The sequence below is a fragment of the Cyanistes caeruleus genome, chromosome 11, assembly GCF_971803275.1.
Source record: "Cyanistes caeruleus chromosome 11, bCyaCae1.hap1.1, whole genome shotgun sequence".
Taxonomy (NCBI): domain Eukaryota; kingdom Metazoa; phylum Chordata; class Aves; order Passeriformes; family Paridae; genus Cyanistes; species Cyanistes caeruleus.
This window is the reverse complement of record NC_141711.1, coordinates 15,876,925-15,893,504: the sequence shown is the minus strand read 5'-3', so window position 1 is coordinate 15,893,504 and position 16,580 is coordinate 15,876,925. Positions and strand designations below refer to the sequence as shown.

General features: G+C 54.8%; 1 protein-coding gene across 12 annotated transcripts in view; it reads left to right on the top strand.

Moving 5' to 3' along the window:
• The window catches only part of CACNA2D2 (calcium voltage-gated channel auxiliary subunit alpha2delta 2), a 237,924-nt gene that overhangs the window by 191,617 nt on the left and 29,727 nt on the right, over positions 1 to 16,580 (top strand). For all 12 annotated transcript variants that reach the window (XM_086845654.1, XM_086845661.1, XM_086845656.1 and 9 more), the window contains 2 exons: positions 3,396 to 3,455; positions 13,701 to 13,745. In XM_086845654.1, the coding sequence (XP_086701780.1) occupies positions 3,396 to 3,455; positions 13,701 to 13,745 (105 nt within the window). The remainder of the gene's footprint in view (positions 1 to 3,395; positions 3,456 to 13,700; positions 13,746 to 16,580) is intronic.

Here is a 16,580-nt window from a genome sequence, read left to right as displayed (position 1 = left end):
GGGCATCTCACAGTCCCTGCACGCAGCACACCTTGAGCTGGTCTGATTGATCTGTAACACTTGAAAAATAATGGTTTAATCATTATTAAGGATTAGAAATAATCCTTGAGCTGTATCGATCACAATAACATTATTCATGATGAACTCATTTGGCATTAATGGGGATGTCCTGCAGCAGTGTGTGGCTCCGGGCAGACCAGTCACCTTCCCTGGGGAGCCGTCAGTGGGGTTTGTGGGAGCAGCAACAAACCCTGCCCTAAAAAACAACTCTAGGTCCTGCTGTCCCAGACAGCCCCCTTGGGGGACCCTTGTTATTGGCACCGTTTTGGAGGGTCCAGAATCCAGCAACCATCCACCCTGTTCATGACAACAGCCCATCTCCGGGCGGGATGGGCTTCCTCTAGCACCAGTCAGGGACGTGACAGGATGGGACTGCTCCCATGGGAGCCCCAAATGCCATCACTCCAGGTCTGTCCCCTGCAGAGGATCCCCTGTTACAGAGGAAGGATGGCTGGCTGCCTGCTTGGCCTCTCTCTCCTCCCAGTCACCATCTTATTTGTGGGACTGAAATGTCTTTAGTGAGGAAAATGCTCCAGGAGCAACAGCTGGCAGGCTCTGGGGACACTTCTCCTGGGTGAATATCCAGTGGTGGCCAGGAGCCAGCACAGCACCCTGCTGTGGCTGTGCCACCCTGCTGCGGGCTCCCCCATTCCTGCAACGTGCTATTTATCAAACAAGAACATCTGGATTTCCTTTTTCTTTTTTTCTTTTTTAACCAAAATGGTGTCTGGTTTGACTTTGACAAATTGACATTTTCCAGAGGAAAAATATCTTCTGTCGAGGTGTCGTTCCTGGGTGTAGCCGTCCCTTACTACACCATTTGCAGTCCTCCAGGCACTTTGCACGAGGCGATGAATAGTTAAAGATGTCCATAAATCTTACCCCAGCCCATAATAAACAAACACACTCTTATCAAGTATAGAAAAATGCATATTTCATCACCACTGCCTTAAACACGACTCAGAATAAATGCTTGTCTTTAATCAGCCATCTCAAGATATAAACAGAGCACAAAAGCTTGGGGGTGATGAGGTACACAATTGGGCCACGGATTTTCTAGGCAGCTCTTGGGGGCAGGGATGTGGCTGTGCAGGTGAGATCATGAAAAACTGCCCTGAAAATTCATATCACTTGGCTTTTCTGTGCAGCCACGTGTTGTTTCTCATTCCCTTCTGTCTGCCACTGGAGCCATAAGGATTTTGCTTCAATGTTCAGCTGATAGCTGATCTTTCCCCTTGGATGCTGGCCACTGAAAGCATGCACTTTGATTTGGAAATCAAGATTAAGAGAAAGAGAAAAGATTAAACAGGAAAGTTTTGGCCAGTATGTGTTGAGATTATGCAGTGATGGATTCGTGTTTCCCTGCATCTGATAAGAACAAGCTGCATTTTCAGGCTGGGGAGGGCCAGATCTGTGATGTCTTTCACTTTACTTTTGAGTGCCTGTGCTTCACCACACTCACAGAAATACAGCATCAGCTGCCACTGCCCTGCTCAAGCCACCCTGCCAGGGCTGGGCTGCCACTCTCCTGCAGGGGCAATGGGGACACTGGCACCTGGGGCTTCCTTTCCATTTGGAGCATCCATTTGGAAGGGCTGAGACATTTTGCATCCTTGTGGGTTGATGGGAGTGATGGAGAAACTGGTGACAGTGGGGACAGCAGCTGTGACCTGTGGCTGTGCCCAAGGCTTGTATGTGTGTGTGTTTTTATAGCCGGCCACTGTTCAGGCCCTGAGGAAATAATTTCCCAGGGATATTGCTGGACTTCACTGCTGCCCCTGTGGGCTCCCACCAGCCTGCCACAACCCTGATGAGCAAAGGAGTGCTTTTTCATCCTGGGATTTGTGGTTCACAGCATGGAAGTCATGTTTGTACTAGCACTGGGAATCTTGTGTTCGTTATGTGAATCTCTGAGGTGCTGCCCAGGTGGTGATTTGGGGTTTTATTTAGATGTCACTCCATTGTCAGCGTGCCTTCCTCCTCCCAGACAATTCAGCATCTGAAAACAGCCAGGGCTCACCTCTCTCCCCATGCTCTGGCTGCCAGCAGCACTTACATGGAGCAGAGCATGTCCGTGCCCCTCTAGGGAAATATGTCCGCAGGGAAATGAGGAGCAGGTGAGGCAGGAGCCTGTGCTGTAAGGTACATGTTTGCTTGGTCTGTCTCCCACTAACTCTCTAGGGAGCCCTCTAGGGATGGCAACAGCCTCGGAAGCCTCATGGCCTGTTAGCCCTGTACAGATTGGCCCCTGGAGCTGAGACCTCGCAGCGTGTATTCCCTGGGAAACTTGTACAGCTGATGGCTGGTGGGGAGCAGGCTGTGCTGAGTATGGCATGACCAGACATAAACCCCGTGTTCCTGTTAGCAGTGAGTGAGCAGACCCAGGGGTCTGGGTGGCCCTTGGCTCTGTGGGCTGGCTCAGGACACTGGGCTGCCTGTACAGCCCTGGCAGGCAGCTCCCCAGGCCCACAAACCTGGTCGAGGGATGGAGGGAAACATGGTCGTTTTGCTCTTGGCTTTATTTTCTTACTGATGCAGACAGGATCCTGTAGAAAGCCTGCAGCTCTTGCCCTGTCTATCCCCTTTGATTCCACAAAAGGACAGATTGCAGCTTCTTCCAGGCACTGCAGTACCCCAGGGGCTGCCCAGTCTCCAGCCTTGCCCTGCTGCACCCTCTGTGCTGGTGAGGGGTTTCATGGCTGAGGATCCAGTGAGGGTGCCCAGGTGCTGAGCATCGTCCCATCCTGCTTCTGCCAAATCCTGGTTCCTCTGGTCACCCCAGTGTGGGCATGGGTGTAAAAAGGGGTTAAATCTGAGTGGGCAGCACAGTGCACCTTGGGGCCCCAGAACTTTGAGAGGGTTTTCAGGCATTTTTGAAGAGTCTGCCTTGCTCTGCACAGAGCTGGGGGCTGTCAGTACAGAGACCTGGGTTCAGCCCTTGCCCTGTGCAACAAGAGCCTGCCCTGCTCCGGCGGGATGCCGACAGCTGCCAAGCTGCAGAGGCTCAACTCTGGGACTTCAAGTGGCAGTGATTCCTCTGGAGATACTGGCTTGCTCCAGGAAAGGCAGGAGCCGGCAGGAACCACTGGCTCCCTATCCCTGGAACACCCTTCCAGGGTGCTGCTGCCCACACCCTGCAAAAGCTCAGTCCCGGGCCATCACCATGCAGGGTCTCCCCTTGCCGGTGCAGCAGAGGGGCGGCACGGTACCGCAGGAGTCCCCAGACAGGGATGCTGGCTGTTGAGGTGGCACCCACCGCCCTGGGCTGCTGTGGGCGATGCCTGCGTCCTCTTGCTTTCCCTAGGCTCACTTCTCGTCTCCCACTTGTTTTGCAGAGACTTGCCAACGCGGCGGAGAAATTCCAGAAGGCTCACCACTGGCAGGACAACATCCGGGTAAGGCTCCGTGCGCTCCCGCCCCTTCCCTGCCGGCCTTGCTGTGGCACCGGAGTCACCGTCCCGTCCCTCCTCGCCCACCTCGTGGCCCCCGCCGTGAGTCGCCGCTGGCTCGGCAGGCCCCGGCTAACGAGAGCAAATGAAGCGATTTGGAGCTCGTTTGCAGCCTCGCCTCAGCCCGCACACGCCGTGAGGAGAGGCAGGAGGTGAAGGTCGAAGTGACAGCTCGGCTCTGAGGGCCGGGGGGCTGAGGGGACTCCTACTCGCCCCATCTCCGGCAGCCACTGCGTTCGGTGCTGAGGGGGGCCTCGCACGGGGTGACAGCAGCGGTGGCTCGTCGGTGGCACATGCCAGCAGTGTGGGGGCTGTTCCTGGGAAGGAGCAATCTGGGCTGGGAGAGGGAAGACGCGGGTTTAATGATTACATTTGACTTTGTAATTCTGGCGGTGATAGCACTCAGCGGGAACCTGAAGGATTCTGTCTGGAAATGCTCTCAAATTATAAGCATAATACAAAAGGAAGGAAAGATTGTTTTTCTCCCAGCGCGAATGGAGTCTGCAGTAAAAAAATACTCCTGAGCCATCCAGCCCCTTCCTCTTGGGTAGGGCCGCACCCCGCCCAGCCCTGAGGAACCCTGTCACCCTCTGAGGGGACAGCCTGGGGACACCCCACTGCCAGGCTGGTTGGGAGGGTATTTCGCAGTCTGAGCTGCTGCTGCTGCTCACACAGACCTTCCTGCCACAGCTGATGGTCACCAGGGTCTGTTGTGGAGGGGTGAGGTGGGAGGAGCAAAGAGAAGGCAAGGGTTTGACCTGCTTGGCTTTCATTTGCCATGTGGCCAGTGTGGGGTGGACACGGGTGGCTGATTCTGTGTCCCACGGGCATCCAAGGAGCAGGAGGAGCTCACAGGGGTCTTCCTGTGTGCATGAGAGTACTGGTGAATTGCTGTCACATCTTCCCAAGAGGAAGTGGGAGAGTGGAGAGGAGGTGAAGAGAATAATGAGATTTGCTGCAGGCACCTGCTGATGCCAGTGCCGGTGCCACACCAGGACCTTGGCTCGGGGCTCCAAGGGAGAGCTCAGAGAAGGGCAGGGCAAGCTTCAGGCATCTTCATCCCTAGTGTTGACCCAGTCTCATGTGTCCTTTGGGGTCAGGAAACATATCCTGACCAGCACACATCCCTGAGCAGCACCTGAAGCTTGACTGCAGGTACCCCAGGGATCTTGTGGTTGCCCCGTGGAACCCATGCTGGGCTGGCACCCAGGGTTGGATGCCTTGTGACCGGGACACGTGCAGGGCAGGCAGAGGTGGTACAAGGTCACTGCATTTTGTAGCAGTGCTTGGGGCTTCTGCTCATCCTCTGGCATGCAGGGATGGGCTCCTGCTGCAGGGGCTCTTTTCAGCCCCAAAGAGCTCCTTCTCCAACCAGACCTGGCTGACTTCCACTGCCAGGGGAATAACAGCAGGACCCAAAACATGCTGGGAAAAGCTACAGCGCTGGGGAGCTCTTGGCTCATTTTGCCATTCACGGCACAAACCTTTCAGAAATCCACTTTCATGGAAAAAAAATATTTTTAATAGCACTGTTTGCAACCACTTAATCAAGGTAATTAGGAGCGAGTCACCCAGAAACAATGTGCAGCGATGCGTCACCGCAGAGCTCGGCGCAGCTTTATCAGGACAGCTCAGGCCTGGCTGGGACACTTGATGGACTGGTCCAGCTCTGTGCACAGCCCCCAGGGTGCTGGGCATCAGCCCTGCCTGCCTCAGCCCTGCCTGCAGCAGCCCTAGCTCCTGAGCAGAGCAGAGCGATGAAGAGGCTTTGTACATCTCATTGCCGGGGTTGAGCCTCCTTTTTCTGCCCCTTCATCCATGCAGTGGCCGGGCACGGTCAGATCTGTGTGTCAGCACCGCTGACCCTGGCTCTGCAGCTGCCCCCAGCTTTGTGCCGGTGCTGGCACGGGCAGCAGGCAGGAAAGGCGGCAGCACGGCATCCCAGCTCCTCCTCTCCTCCCTTCCCACCGAGCAGCTCAGCTCAGCTCGTTCCTCCTGGCTGCAGCTCTCCCCTCCTCTCCCAGCGTGTCGCGTCCTAACCCCGCGCCGGAGTCGATGACAGATTGCGGCGAGCGCGGTTATTTTTGTGTTTCCATCCAAAGGCGCCGGCAGATGCTGAGTGTTTGCACTGCATTAGTGCTAATGGCAGCCCCATTAAACCTCACTGCAGATGGGTTGCTATGGAAGTCCAGGGGAAAATGAAGCAGGAGCAAGAGCCTGAGCAGCTGGGAGCTGCTGCCAACCATCACTCACGATCCATCTCTACGGGGAAAGTTCCTTTTTCCTTGCTGTTTTCTGGTGTTTCTAGCTACAGACCAGCCATGCTGGCCTTTCTGGAGCTGAGTTCAGCCTCTCACCTCAGGAGGCTTTGCAAAGTATCTCCCTGTTCTCTAAACAATCCCTTCATCCTGTCCTGCTTCATCCCTGCTACTTGTGCTTGTCCACCCTCAGGCCCTCATGTCTACCAGCTGTGCCAAGCTGGGGCTGTGTCCCCGGATCAGTTCTGGACATTGGACCATTTTCCTTGGTCAAAAGTAGCCATGGCCCCAAGGTCACCCATAATCTGAGCACCCTCATGAGTTCCTTCGAGCTTGTTCTACTCCAGGGCTGGGTGGCAGCTCAGAGTGGCATGGTGGGCAGGGATGTGGGCAGACTGTGGGGGGAGATCATGCCCTTCCCTGCCTGCACAATGAAGGTTTCTCAGGGATGCACATTCACCCACTGGAGAAGGCTGGTGGAGCTGTGGAAAGGTGAAAGCTGGGTCCTCTTGCCAGAGTGGGCTCCCACCAAGGGATACAGCAACCACCTGGCACTGGTATGGTAGGAAACCACAGAAAACTCCCTGTTTGCAGTGGCCTGGCCAATTTATTTGGTGAGAATCTTCTGGCCTGCAGGCTTCCATTCAGAGTTCCACTGGGACAGTCTGGCTCCACTCCATGCAGAGCCATGAGGGTTTGTCCTTCAAGGCACATCAGAGCTGGGTGTCCCCCTGCTCTGGATGTCCCTAGAACTATCCCCCAGCCGTGGCAGTGGTTCTGAGCCCGCCCTGTGATGACCATCCCCAGCAGTAAACAGAGGAAGCTGTGGCTCCAGCCCACCCTGCAATGCAGTTTTCAGGTTTCCATCCTCTGATGCCCTGCTTGGGCATGGGACCTGCAGAATGTTTGTACCTACAACAATGCTGACAGGTCATGTTGTATTTTTTGCTGCCATTCTTTGGGTCCATCCTCGCTGACAAGCTGCCATGTGGCCTGTCAGACATCCCAGCCAGCTCCATGTTCTCCCAGTTCTTTTCCATTTGTGTGCTCTGCTTTCCTCCCGAGTTTTCCTTGAGTTCTTTTCCAGACCTTCAGCCCCATCCCAGCAGCATCAGCAGAGTCTCAGGTGTCCCCCCCTCGCATAGTGTGTGGGAGTGGGGGCTGTGCTGACCTGGGGGATGCTGTCAGAGGTGCAGATCTGCACTGCCAGCCACGGAATGCATCCCAGGGCAACGTCACCATCATCATCATCATCATCATCATCATCACCTCGTGTCAGTCTGCTGGGGCTGCCAGAGCTATTTGTGCCTTTAAGGGACACTCCAGTGCTGCAGATATCCATCCCCACATTTATGTGCGCCTGGCAGGATTATATAAATTGCCTTTAAAAGTTGACTTCTTTATAAGCCATTTTCTGCTTCATAAAATGTTTATTACTGTTGTTTTTCTCCCAGTCTCCTTCCTCACTGCATTTTCCATTACTATACTGGGAAGCTACTCTTTTCCCCTGCCTGCTGCCCCTCTGCCTCCCAGCTCTCCCCACCTTTTGATGTTGGAAAGGCCCTTTTGAAGGGTCAGAGCCCAGCAGGCTCTTTTCACTTGGAAAAGAAAAATAGCTATACATTGAGCTGTGGATGTAGGAGCTGCTGGGGACAGGGTTTAACCACTGGGTGGTTTTGGGGTGTGGTGACATTTGTGGAGGTGGCAGGGGGATCATGAGTGCTCGACAGCCCCACGCTGCTGCCTCCATCGGTAACCCCTGCCTGCAAGCACATGAGGAATAACAAAGCCCAGATAATTTCAAGCTCCATTAGAAACAAAACTCCAGGGAAAAGGGGATTGCTGTTTGCCAAATGGGGATGGACAGGAGCAATAACAGAGACTGTGCTCCTGACTGCCCAGGAAAGGTGTGGGATAAAGCAGGGAGACATGACCACGTGGCTGGGTGCCTGACCACAGCCATACAGCCCTGGGTGCCTCATCCCTCCATGTGCAGGATCCTGCTGTCCCATCCTGCTGCTGCAGCCAGCAGTGCCAAGTGTGTGTCAGCAGGGGAGCAGCGGCTGTACAGTGCCGTGCCGTGCCGTGCCGTGCCGTGCCGTGCCGTGCCGTGCCGTGCCGTGAGTGGGCTCTGGCAGCTGTTCCCGTGGGCTGGGCACAGCCACGCAGGCAGGGTTTTGTGTTCAAAGCAGCATCAGAAGGGCGAACACCAGCTCCTTATCCTCCTTTCATTTTTCTCCTCCTTTAATTACAGATCCTACTTATCGGCTGAGAACAGAAAGATTGTCACCGTAACCTTGCACTTGCCCTTGTAGAAGGTTTACCTAAAAAGTTGGAAAATAAAATCAAATACTCTAATTTGCAGTCGTCTTGCCATTTCAAACCCAGTTTTCATTACAGCACAGAAAGTGCATTGAAGCTGTGTTTATAACCCCCTTTTAGATAACAAATCACATTTTCTTTTGGCTGGAGAGTGTGTAGAATTGATATTTTTTTTTTCAGTTTAATGGGTTTGTGTGTTCAGGAATGATCTCCATCAACTGAGAGTCTTTATTGTGTTTGATATAATGTCAGCTTTCATTACGCTCGGAGAATTACTGTGCTATAGCACCAACCTTGCTGCTGTAGCACCGGTCTGGCCGAAAAGCAGAACAAGAAAATCATTCACAAAAACCCCGTGTCGGTGTTGTTCCCTCTTAAAAACCAAGGATGAGGCTTTGAGGGGGCTTTCCCAACCCCCCACTCTGCAAGACGTTTGGGCCACCCATGGCATCTCCATGGCTGTGATGGTTTGGTGTAGGGGTTGTTGGCTTTCCCATCCCATCCCAGGAAGGGCAGAGGGTCTCCAACAGCCTCTCTGTGTGTGCTGGCATCCCTGTGGCACCAGGGTGCAGTGGTGGGGAGCAGTGGCCGCGCCTCGTTCGAGGCAGCCTCAGAGGAGCAGGACGGACAGGAGATGCCATGTAAAGAAGAATAGCTGGTGAGGTGTGATCAGATAAAACATCTTCTCAGGGAGATGAAAAAACTGTTGACAGGTCACTTAAATATTTCCCCAGCTCTGTCAGAGAGGCAGAGGGAGGAAATTGCTTTTAAAAAAAAGATGCCAAGGCAGATTATGATGACTGTTTCCACCTGTCCTGGGGAACGCATACAGCCCCTGATGGTGGATGGGATGCAGGGAATCCACAATGCTGCAGGAGAAATATGGTTTCCACCAGGCCTCTTCTTGGTCTGTCCAACAGCTTGTGGTGGCTGGGCTAACCGTGAATATTGTCCTCTTCTGTGGACTAGGAGAGGATTCATCATGGTGCATATAGACAAGCATAGCTCTAGCCAGTGGAAATAAATGTTCAGTCCCTGCCAGCCACAGCCAGACGTGGCTGGGATTGCAGGTAGGAATTTCTCCCAGGGATTCATCTAGTCCCTTTGGAACCTGTTCCTGGCTGTGGCCCTCACACCAGCCCGTGGCAGGTGTAACAGGAACACTTTCTTTGCTTTGTTGTTCCCCAGCCAAGAGGCTGCTGTGCCCATGGCAGAGCTCAGACACCTCAGGCTGAGCACTCACCTGGCTGAGCCCTCCAGCCCCAGCTGGCAGCCAGGACCGATTGACCAGCACAAACCAATTCCCAAGGACAGCCATCAGGCAGCCCCATCCCACTCCTCGTGACCCAGGAGGGCTTGGCAGGGTGATGCTGTGGTGGGGACGTGCTGTGCTCATCCTCTGCTCCTCCAGCCACAGCGCAGGTGTGAGGCTGCAGAAGCTCTGTGACATGCTGCACGATGTCTTCTGTACAAAAGGTGCAACTATAAGCAAAAGCTGTTGCTATTTCTGTGTGTTTAACAGTTCAGGAACATGAAGAAGTACCTAAATACTCACTGTCCTCTCTAAATGCTGATGGCAGAGGAAAGGTGGGCTCATGAGCAGAGCCTCCAGTGCAGTATGGGCACACCAGCTCCTGCTTGCTCTCCCCACCCACTGAATTGCCCACGGGTCTGACCAGGCACAGCTCTGGTCACCTGGTTTGTCCTCACATTGGTAAGCTGCGGGCTGGGATGCTGGTCCTGCCACCAGCTCCATCCAGTGGCTGGAAAACAGGCAGGTGCCAGCTCAGGATCCATCTTTTCTTTCTCACCACCCTCCGAGCTCCTCTTAACTGCCTGAAGGCAAACTGCTGCAGGATTTGGCTCTTCCAGAGCCAATTAAATCTTGAAAGAGATTTGCTGACCACAGGGGTCACCTGTACTGCTCAGAGAAATGAAACCCACAGCCGGAGGCTGAGAGGGACGGAAATCAATGTGCTGCAGCAGGATCTGCCTGCAAAACTGCCCCGGGGAGCTGCAGCACCCCCAAGGCATGTGATTAGCAGGGTGACCCTTACAAGACGACAGTGAGCAATCCTGTGGAGTACTACAGGTCCTCGGGAGAAGGATTAGCCAGATTAGATGATTTTACAGGAAAGCTCTGTAGGGGAGAGTGAGCCATAGCTCTCCTGCAGTGTCCCTGCCAGCTGTGTGCTCCAGCTGGATGGCTGGAGCAGGGAGCTGATGTGCCACCAACAGCTCCTTCGAGGCTTTTTTAGGGTGATGCCAGCTGTGTGATATGGTTTGATTGCCACCTCATTAGGTTGCTGACTTGGAGGTTTGGGCCAGCACCCTTCCATCCAGACATCTCCAGGCTGCAGTGAGATAACAGAGCACTGACCTTTTCAGCATTATTTTTAGCTGCTGTAATTGTTTTAGGCAAAAAAAAAAAGATCTCTTTGAGTGCTTATAAAGGGCTGTGTCAGGGCTTGTGAGGGGGAGTGCCCCTCACTACCCACCTGAGACACCTGTGTGCCCCTCCTTGTCCTGGGCTTTGTCTCATACCTGTACTGCTGGTGTGTGGCAAGGGAGCACCGGTGCCAGAGCAGGGCCCTCCCTTGTGCCACTGGTAAGGCTCCAGCCTGTAGCTCTCCTGGTTCTCACAGCCTGGATTTTAAATCAGCTTTTTTGCTTGGTGTTTTGGTGTGAAAACAGTGAAGGTGTGGTGCACAGGGCTCCTAGGGAGGGCTCAAGGGGGTGAGGAAGGAGCCAGAGTCCCTGGGGAGACTCTGGCACAAAGCATCCCCAAGGCCCCCTCCAGGAGGTCAAGCCTTGGCCAGGGGCTGCCCATTGACACTGAACCACAAGGGGTTGGTGCAGCTGCAGTGGTTCCTTGGTGGCTTTGCTGGAGAAGCCTGGGCAATGGCCTCGGGGACAGTCACAGATCAGTTTGGGATTGCACTGAACTCCCAGAGTGTTGCACTGAGGGCTTAGGAGCTGAATTAACCCCACACTTACCCACCAGTGACACAGCCGTGCAGTGCCACTGTACAGGTGGCACTTTGCAATTTAGGTACAAGGAAATGGGCAGTGGTTAACGCATCATGGAGCAGCAGCTCCTCCTTGTCAGCCTCCCCTGCAGCAGGAACCAGTGTGTGCTTCCTGCAGGCTCGGTTGCAACAGACAGGGACAATATTTTGCCTCAAAATCCCTTGACATCTTCACCCCCTTGTTTTCTTTATTGGTATTTATTCTGAAAGGCTCTAGAAATACCAGTGCTATTTACACAGACCTGGTGCTGAGGTTAAGATGGACCAGAGGAAGAGGAGGAGAGGATTGTGTGAAGAAGGCAAATGTGGTTAAAAAGAAAAAATAAATCAGGGAGCAGAAATTGTAGGACCCCTTGTTGCCTCTTGGAACACCAGTGGCATCTTTTTAGAGCATCTCTGAAAGCTCTATCCCTCCTTCCTGGAATAGACACAGGCTTCCAAGTGGCAAGGACACAGGTGCCCTGCCAGCTCCCCCAGTTCCCCTGGACCCCGTGAAAAACCCCAGCCCCCCAGCATCAGCAGGGTTGGAGCCTGGCATCAGGGCACATCCCAGGGCCAGGGCCACGCTGGTGCTGGCTGTCCCACGCGTGGAAACCTCAGCTACAGCCTGAGTGGGCCTGAGATCTCACCCTGCTGCTCCTGGGGCTGTCAGGGCTTGGAAGAGCGCATGGCAAGGGCTCTGTGATCCCGGGGGAATCGGTGGGAGGGACATCCTTCCAGGGGCCCTGCTCCCTGTGCCGTGGGAGCGCTGGAGCGAGTGAAAGCAGGATCGGGGGAGCGGCTCTCCTGCCCGAGCATCATCACCTCCTGCCCTCTGCGGCTGGGAGGGGAATCGAGCTTTTCGGAGGAGCCAGTGGCGAATAAAATGAATAACAAAGCACCTTCTGGATGGCCGTTGTTAGTCACACTCACTCCTGATTAAAGATCATTAAACATGAAATTAGCTCGTTTGTGTTACGGGTCTCCCGGGGGTTCCATTAATTAGGAAGTGCAGATGGCCGCGGACCCGGGGACGGCGGTGCCGGGGAGGGGCAGGGCCGTGCGAGGGGCCGAGAGCGGCTCGGGAAGGGCAGCTGAAGAAAAATTAATTATTTTTTTTTCCCCCCTTTCTTGTTGTTGTAAACCCCACAGCATTTCACTACAAATCACAGATAATTAATAAGTGTGTTCCCGTAATGACTGGGCTTTTTAATAGCAGAAATTGGAAGATGCTGCGTCAATTATTTTTTTTTCACTTTCCCCTCCCGGTGCTGTCTTATCGCAATCATTAAAGAGTAGCAGAGCCCTTCTTTCTGCTCAAGAAGATGCTGGAATTGCCCTTTGCAATCTCCATCCTGAGGAGACATCGGCTGCCCAGCCTGCCAGGGTTCCCTGCTCTTGATGTCCCCAAGATCAGCTTCAGAGGCTTTCCCAGCTCTCGGGAAGCCGGGAGAAGCCACTACAAACCGCTCTGGGGGCAGTTCTGTGGCTAAGAGGGTAATCGTGCTGCGGGGTTAGTGCCAGGATGATGGAATGTGTGATGCCGCCTGCCTGCCGAGCTGCTCGCCCCTGCTGGTCCCTTTCTCCAGCACGAGCCCGTGGCCAGGCTGGGACAGATGTCACGGTGCCACCGTGCCCGGCACAGGGCTGTGCCCAGGGCTGGCTGCGGCACAGGCAGGAGCAGAGCAGGAGGAGACAGGACAGGGTTTTGGCTGTGTTTCTGCTCGGGGTCCAGCTCGCTTTCCTCGTTAGATGATAACAGCAATAATCGCCCCAAGGCGCTGCCCGTGCCGGGGAAGGCTGGCTGCTGATGGGGAGGAAGGCTGGCTGCTGATGGGGAGGAAGGCTGGCTGCTGATGGGGAGGAAGGCTGGCTGCTGCTGGGGATTGACTGGCAGACGTGTGAGCACCACGACTGTGCTGCCGGTGTGCCCGCATCGCGCTCGGTCCCGGCACGCTGCGAAGAGTCTCCGAGTGCCCTTTAATTACCCTTTCTACTGGTACACGGAACGCTGTTGTGACAGCATCGCTGCTCTCCCAATTGCCTCTTCAGGAATTTTATCAGCTGTCTCGCGTCTTGACACTCTGGGAAGAGGAATCCAAGCAGACCTTTCTGCTTAAATAGGCTCTAAATACCCCAAATTAACGACGTGCATTTCTCTGTGGAAGCAAGGACACTTTTCTCCCTGTTTCTGCAGTGCAGGGAGGGGGCCACGCTGCCTATACCTGACATTTCTGTGGTTCCTGATGTTTGCAACACCCAAGCATCCTGGCTGTGGGGACACAAGTGGCACAGGCTCGCACCTGGCTGTGGTCACACCGGTGTCACTGTCACAGGGCTGTTGGCCCCCCAGTGCTGGGGCTCAGCCCAGCCATGGGTGGAGGGAAGCATGGCAGGCAATGGCCGGTCCTTGGATGGTGGATGTGGAGGATGTGATGTGCTGAACATGTCTCAGGGACAGCATGGGCTAGGAAGATTTCAGTCCCCAGCAATGAGGTGGCTACCAATAGCATGAGAGAGGTGCTGAGGGGACAAGTCACAGAGAGACTCCTTTCCCATCCCTGTCCTTGTCTGGCACTAACAGCTCTTCCCTTTCTCTGCAGGAGGAAGACATCGAGTACTATGACTCCAAGGCCGACACTGAATATGTAAGTACTGTCTCTGTGGCATCTCTGGCACGGCCACCACCCTGGCCTAGGGCTGAGCCCCTCACCAGTCTGTCCCAGCACTGTACCAGGGGTCGTGGCACGGCATTTGTCACTGCAGAATCTGTGTAACCAGCGGGCAGTGAGCGCCAGGTGTGCAGCCGTGTCCCCCCAGCTGAGCCATGGTGACATCTGTCCACGAGCACCGGGCCTGGCAGCAGGCGGGTGGGCAGGTCGCTCTGCTGCCTGCAAAAGTTTCTAAAATTAAAGCTGGCATCTGAAATTCAAATGAAGATCAAACCTTTAATTAGAGACTGAATCTAATTCTCTGCCCTACTCCGAGCATAGCCATCCTGTGATTTCTGGCAATCAGTGCTTTAACTACAGGCCCGTCAGCTCGATCTCCTGGTGCTCCCAAGAGAGCCGGCATTTGCCAGCTCCTCCCTCCCCGTGGTGACAGTGAGGATGACTTCACTCAGGTGCCGTGCCACGGGTGCAGGGAGCTCCACCAGCAATGCTTGCTCTGTGCTGGGGCGCCCTGCTGTATCCTGGGGCGCCCTGCTGTATCCTGGGGCGCCCAGCTCTGTGCTGGGGCACCCAGCTCTGTCCTGGGGCGCCCTGCTCTGTCCTGGGGCGCCCAGCTCTGTGCTGGGGCACCCAGCTCTGTCCTGGGGCACCCAGCTCTGTCCTGGGGCACCCAGCTCTGTCCTGGGGCGCCCTGCTCTGTCCTGGGGCACCCAGCTCTGTGCTGGGGCACCCAGCTCTGTCCTGGGGCACCCAGCTCTGTCCTGGGGCGCCCTGCTCTGTCCTGGGGCACCCTGCTCTGTCCTGGGGCGCCCAGCTCTGTCCTGGGGCACCCAGCTCTGTCCTGGGGCACCCAGCTCTGTGCTGGGGCGCCCAGCTCTGTCCTGGGGTTCCCTGCTCTGTGCTGGGGCGCCCAGCTCTGTGCTGGGGCGCCCAGCTCTGCCCTGGGGCACCCAGCTCTGTCCTGGGGCACCCAGCTCCCACCCTGTGCTGAAGGATCCTTACAAAATAGGGGCTTGTCAGGTCAGTGATGCTCTTGGTGTAAGGCTGCTGAGCAGAGTCCTTGAAGCTGACCAGGAGCCCCAAGTGCAGCCTTGGGGACAGCCCCAGCCAATGCTGGCGCACCAGGACCGCTCCTTGTCCCCATCCAGACCTGGCAGCAGATGTGCCATGGAGAGACAGTAACACAGCAGGAGAGAACATGATGTTGGCAGCAAACCACTTGCAAACCACGTGGCCTCATCCAAAAATAACACTCAGGTGACCCCGAGAGCATTCAGATGGCCCTGTGCAAAAGGGAGGGGGGGATCTGGGCTTGATGGGGTCCCACCATTGTGGGTGACATGCCCTGCATTATCTCTCTGCACTGACCTCTGTCTCTCCTCTCGACCCACCTGGGAGTCTGTGCCCCAGAGCAGAGCCAGGGACAGGCTGGAGTGGAGGATGGATGCCTTCAAAGCAGATTTACTGACTGACTGCCAGCGCCACTGTCCCCAGGCACTGTCCCCAGAGCAAGAGGGCTCCTTGGCAGGGGAAGGAGCCACTGTGAGTCTGGGAGGTGGGATGGAGACTCAGGCAGATGCTGTGACTGAAGTGGAGGGCACTTGTTCTCCTGAGCAGCTCTCCCTGCCCACAGTCCCACTCATTTACAGCTGAGGATGCAGAGGATGTCTCCTGTCCTTCCCCAGCCTGGGGGGGAGCTACCAAAGGAGGGAGGAGAGGATCCTGCCATGGCTGCTCTGGAGAGGATGGAGCTAATGGGCTTAAAATACATTAAAGGGGATTTTGGATAGAAGTGAAGGAAAAACTGGCTGGGGGTTGAGGCAGGAGGAGACAGCCTGGGGAACAGAGCAACTCCCAGCACAGAGGATGAGGAGCAAGACTAATGCATCCATCAGGCTGGGCTGGGCTTTTGCTGTCACTGCTGAAGGGCAGGGGACAGAAGCTGGATGTCCCCATGCCCGTGGTTCCCCCAGATGTCACACCCCACCATCCTGGTCACATTAGGCAGGATTAGGAAACAGGAGGCATCTCTGCCTCGGAGCTGTGCCCATGGAGCCCTCCCAGCAAAGGGGGCACTGGGGAGAGGCTGTGCCTGGTGACATGGCACAGTGTCCCTGGGGACTCTAGGAGCTGACATGTTGAGAAGGAACAGCCACATCAGCTTTAGTCCTGCTCTGGGGAGATCCCAAGCAAAATTGCAAAATTGGGGGTGTCCTATTGTTGATGTATGTGGGTTTGGCAAGGAGGGCACTTCCCTACCTCTGCTGTTGCTTCCTTACCAGTGAAATCCCAGTAAATTCTAACAAAAATAATTGGGGAAAAAAAGATGTTGCTGCAATAAAAACAGAGGGAGATGATACCAGAAGGTCTGAATGGAACGCAATAGTGCTCTTTCCTTCCTTTCTTTATTTAGCTTCAATTTTTCTATTTAAATACAGGAGGATGTAGCTGAGCCAGAGTTGGTGCTGATGGACAATGGCTGGGGCTTATTCATGAGCCTTACACCAGCTTTAGCTGCAGAGAGAAGGAAATGAGCTACCTGTTCATTTTGCCTGCACCTCAGCTCCACTATCCCCCCAAACAGACTTGGGATTTCCAAGTGATTTTTAACAAATGGGAACATCAGAAAGTTTTCCCAGGGGTCCCCAAGGCTGTCAGAATGTTTGCAGAAGTGAAGTTTTCAGCTTTTCCCGCTAGCAAGGGCAATGGGGTTTATGTGGGGAGAAGTGTTGAAATCAGCTGTCGCTCTGGGTTGGGTGTCATAGGCAGAACAACACAGAAATAAAGTAATTTTCCATCTTTTGTGTTGTG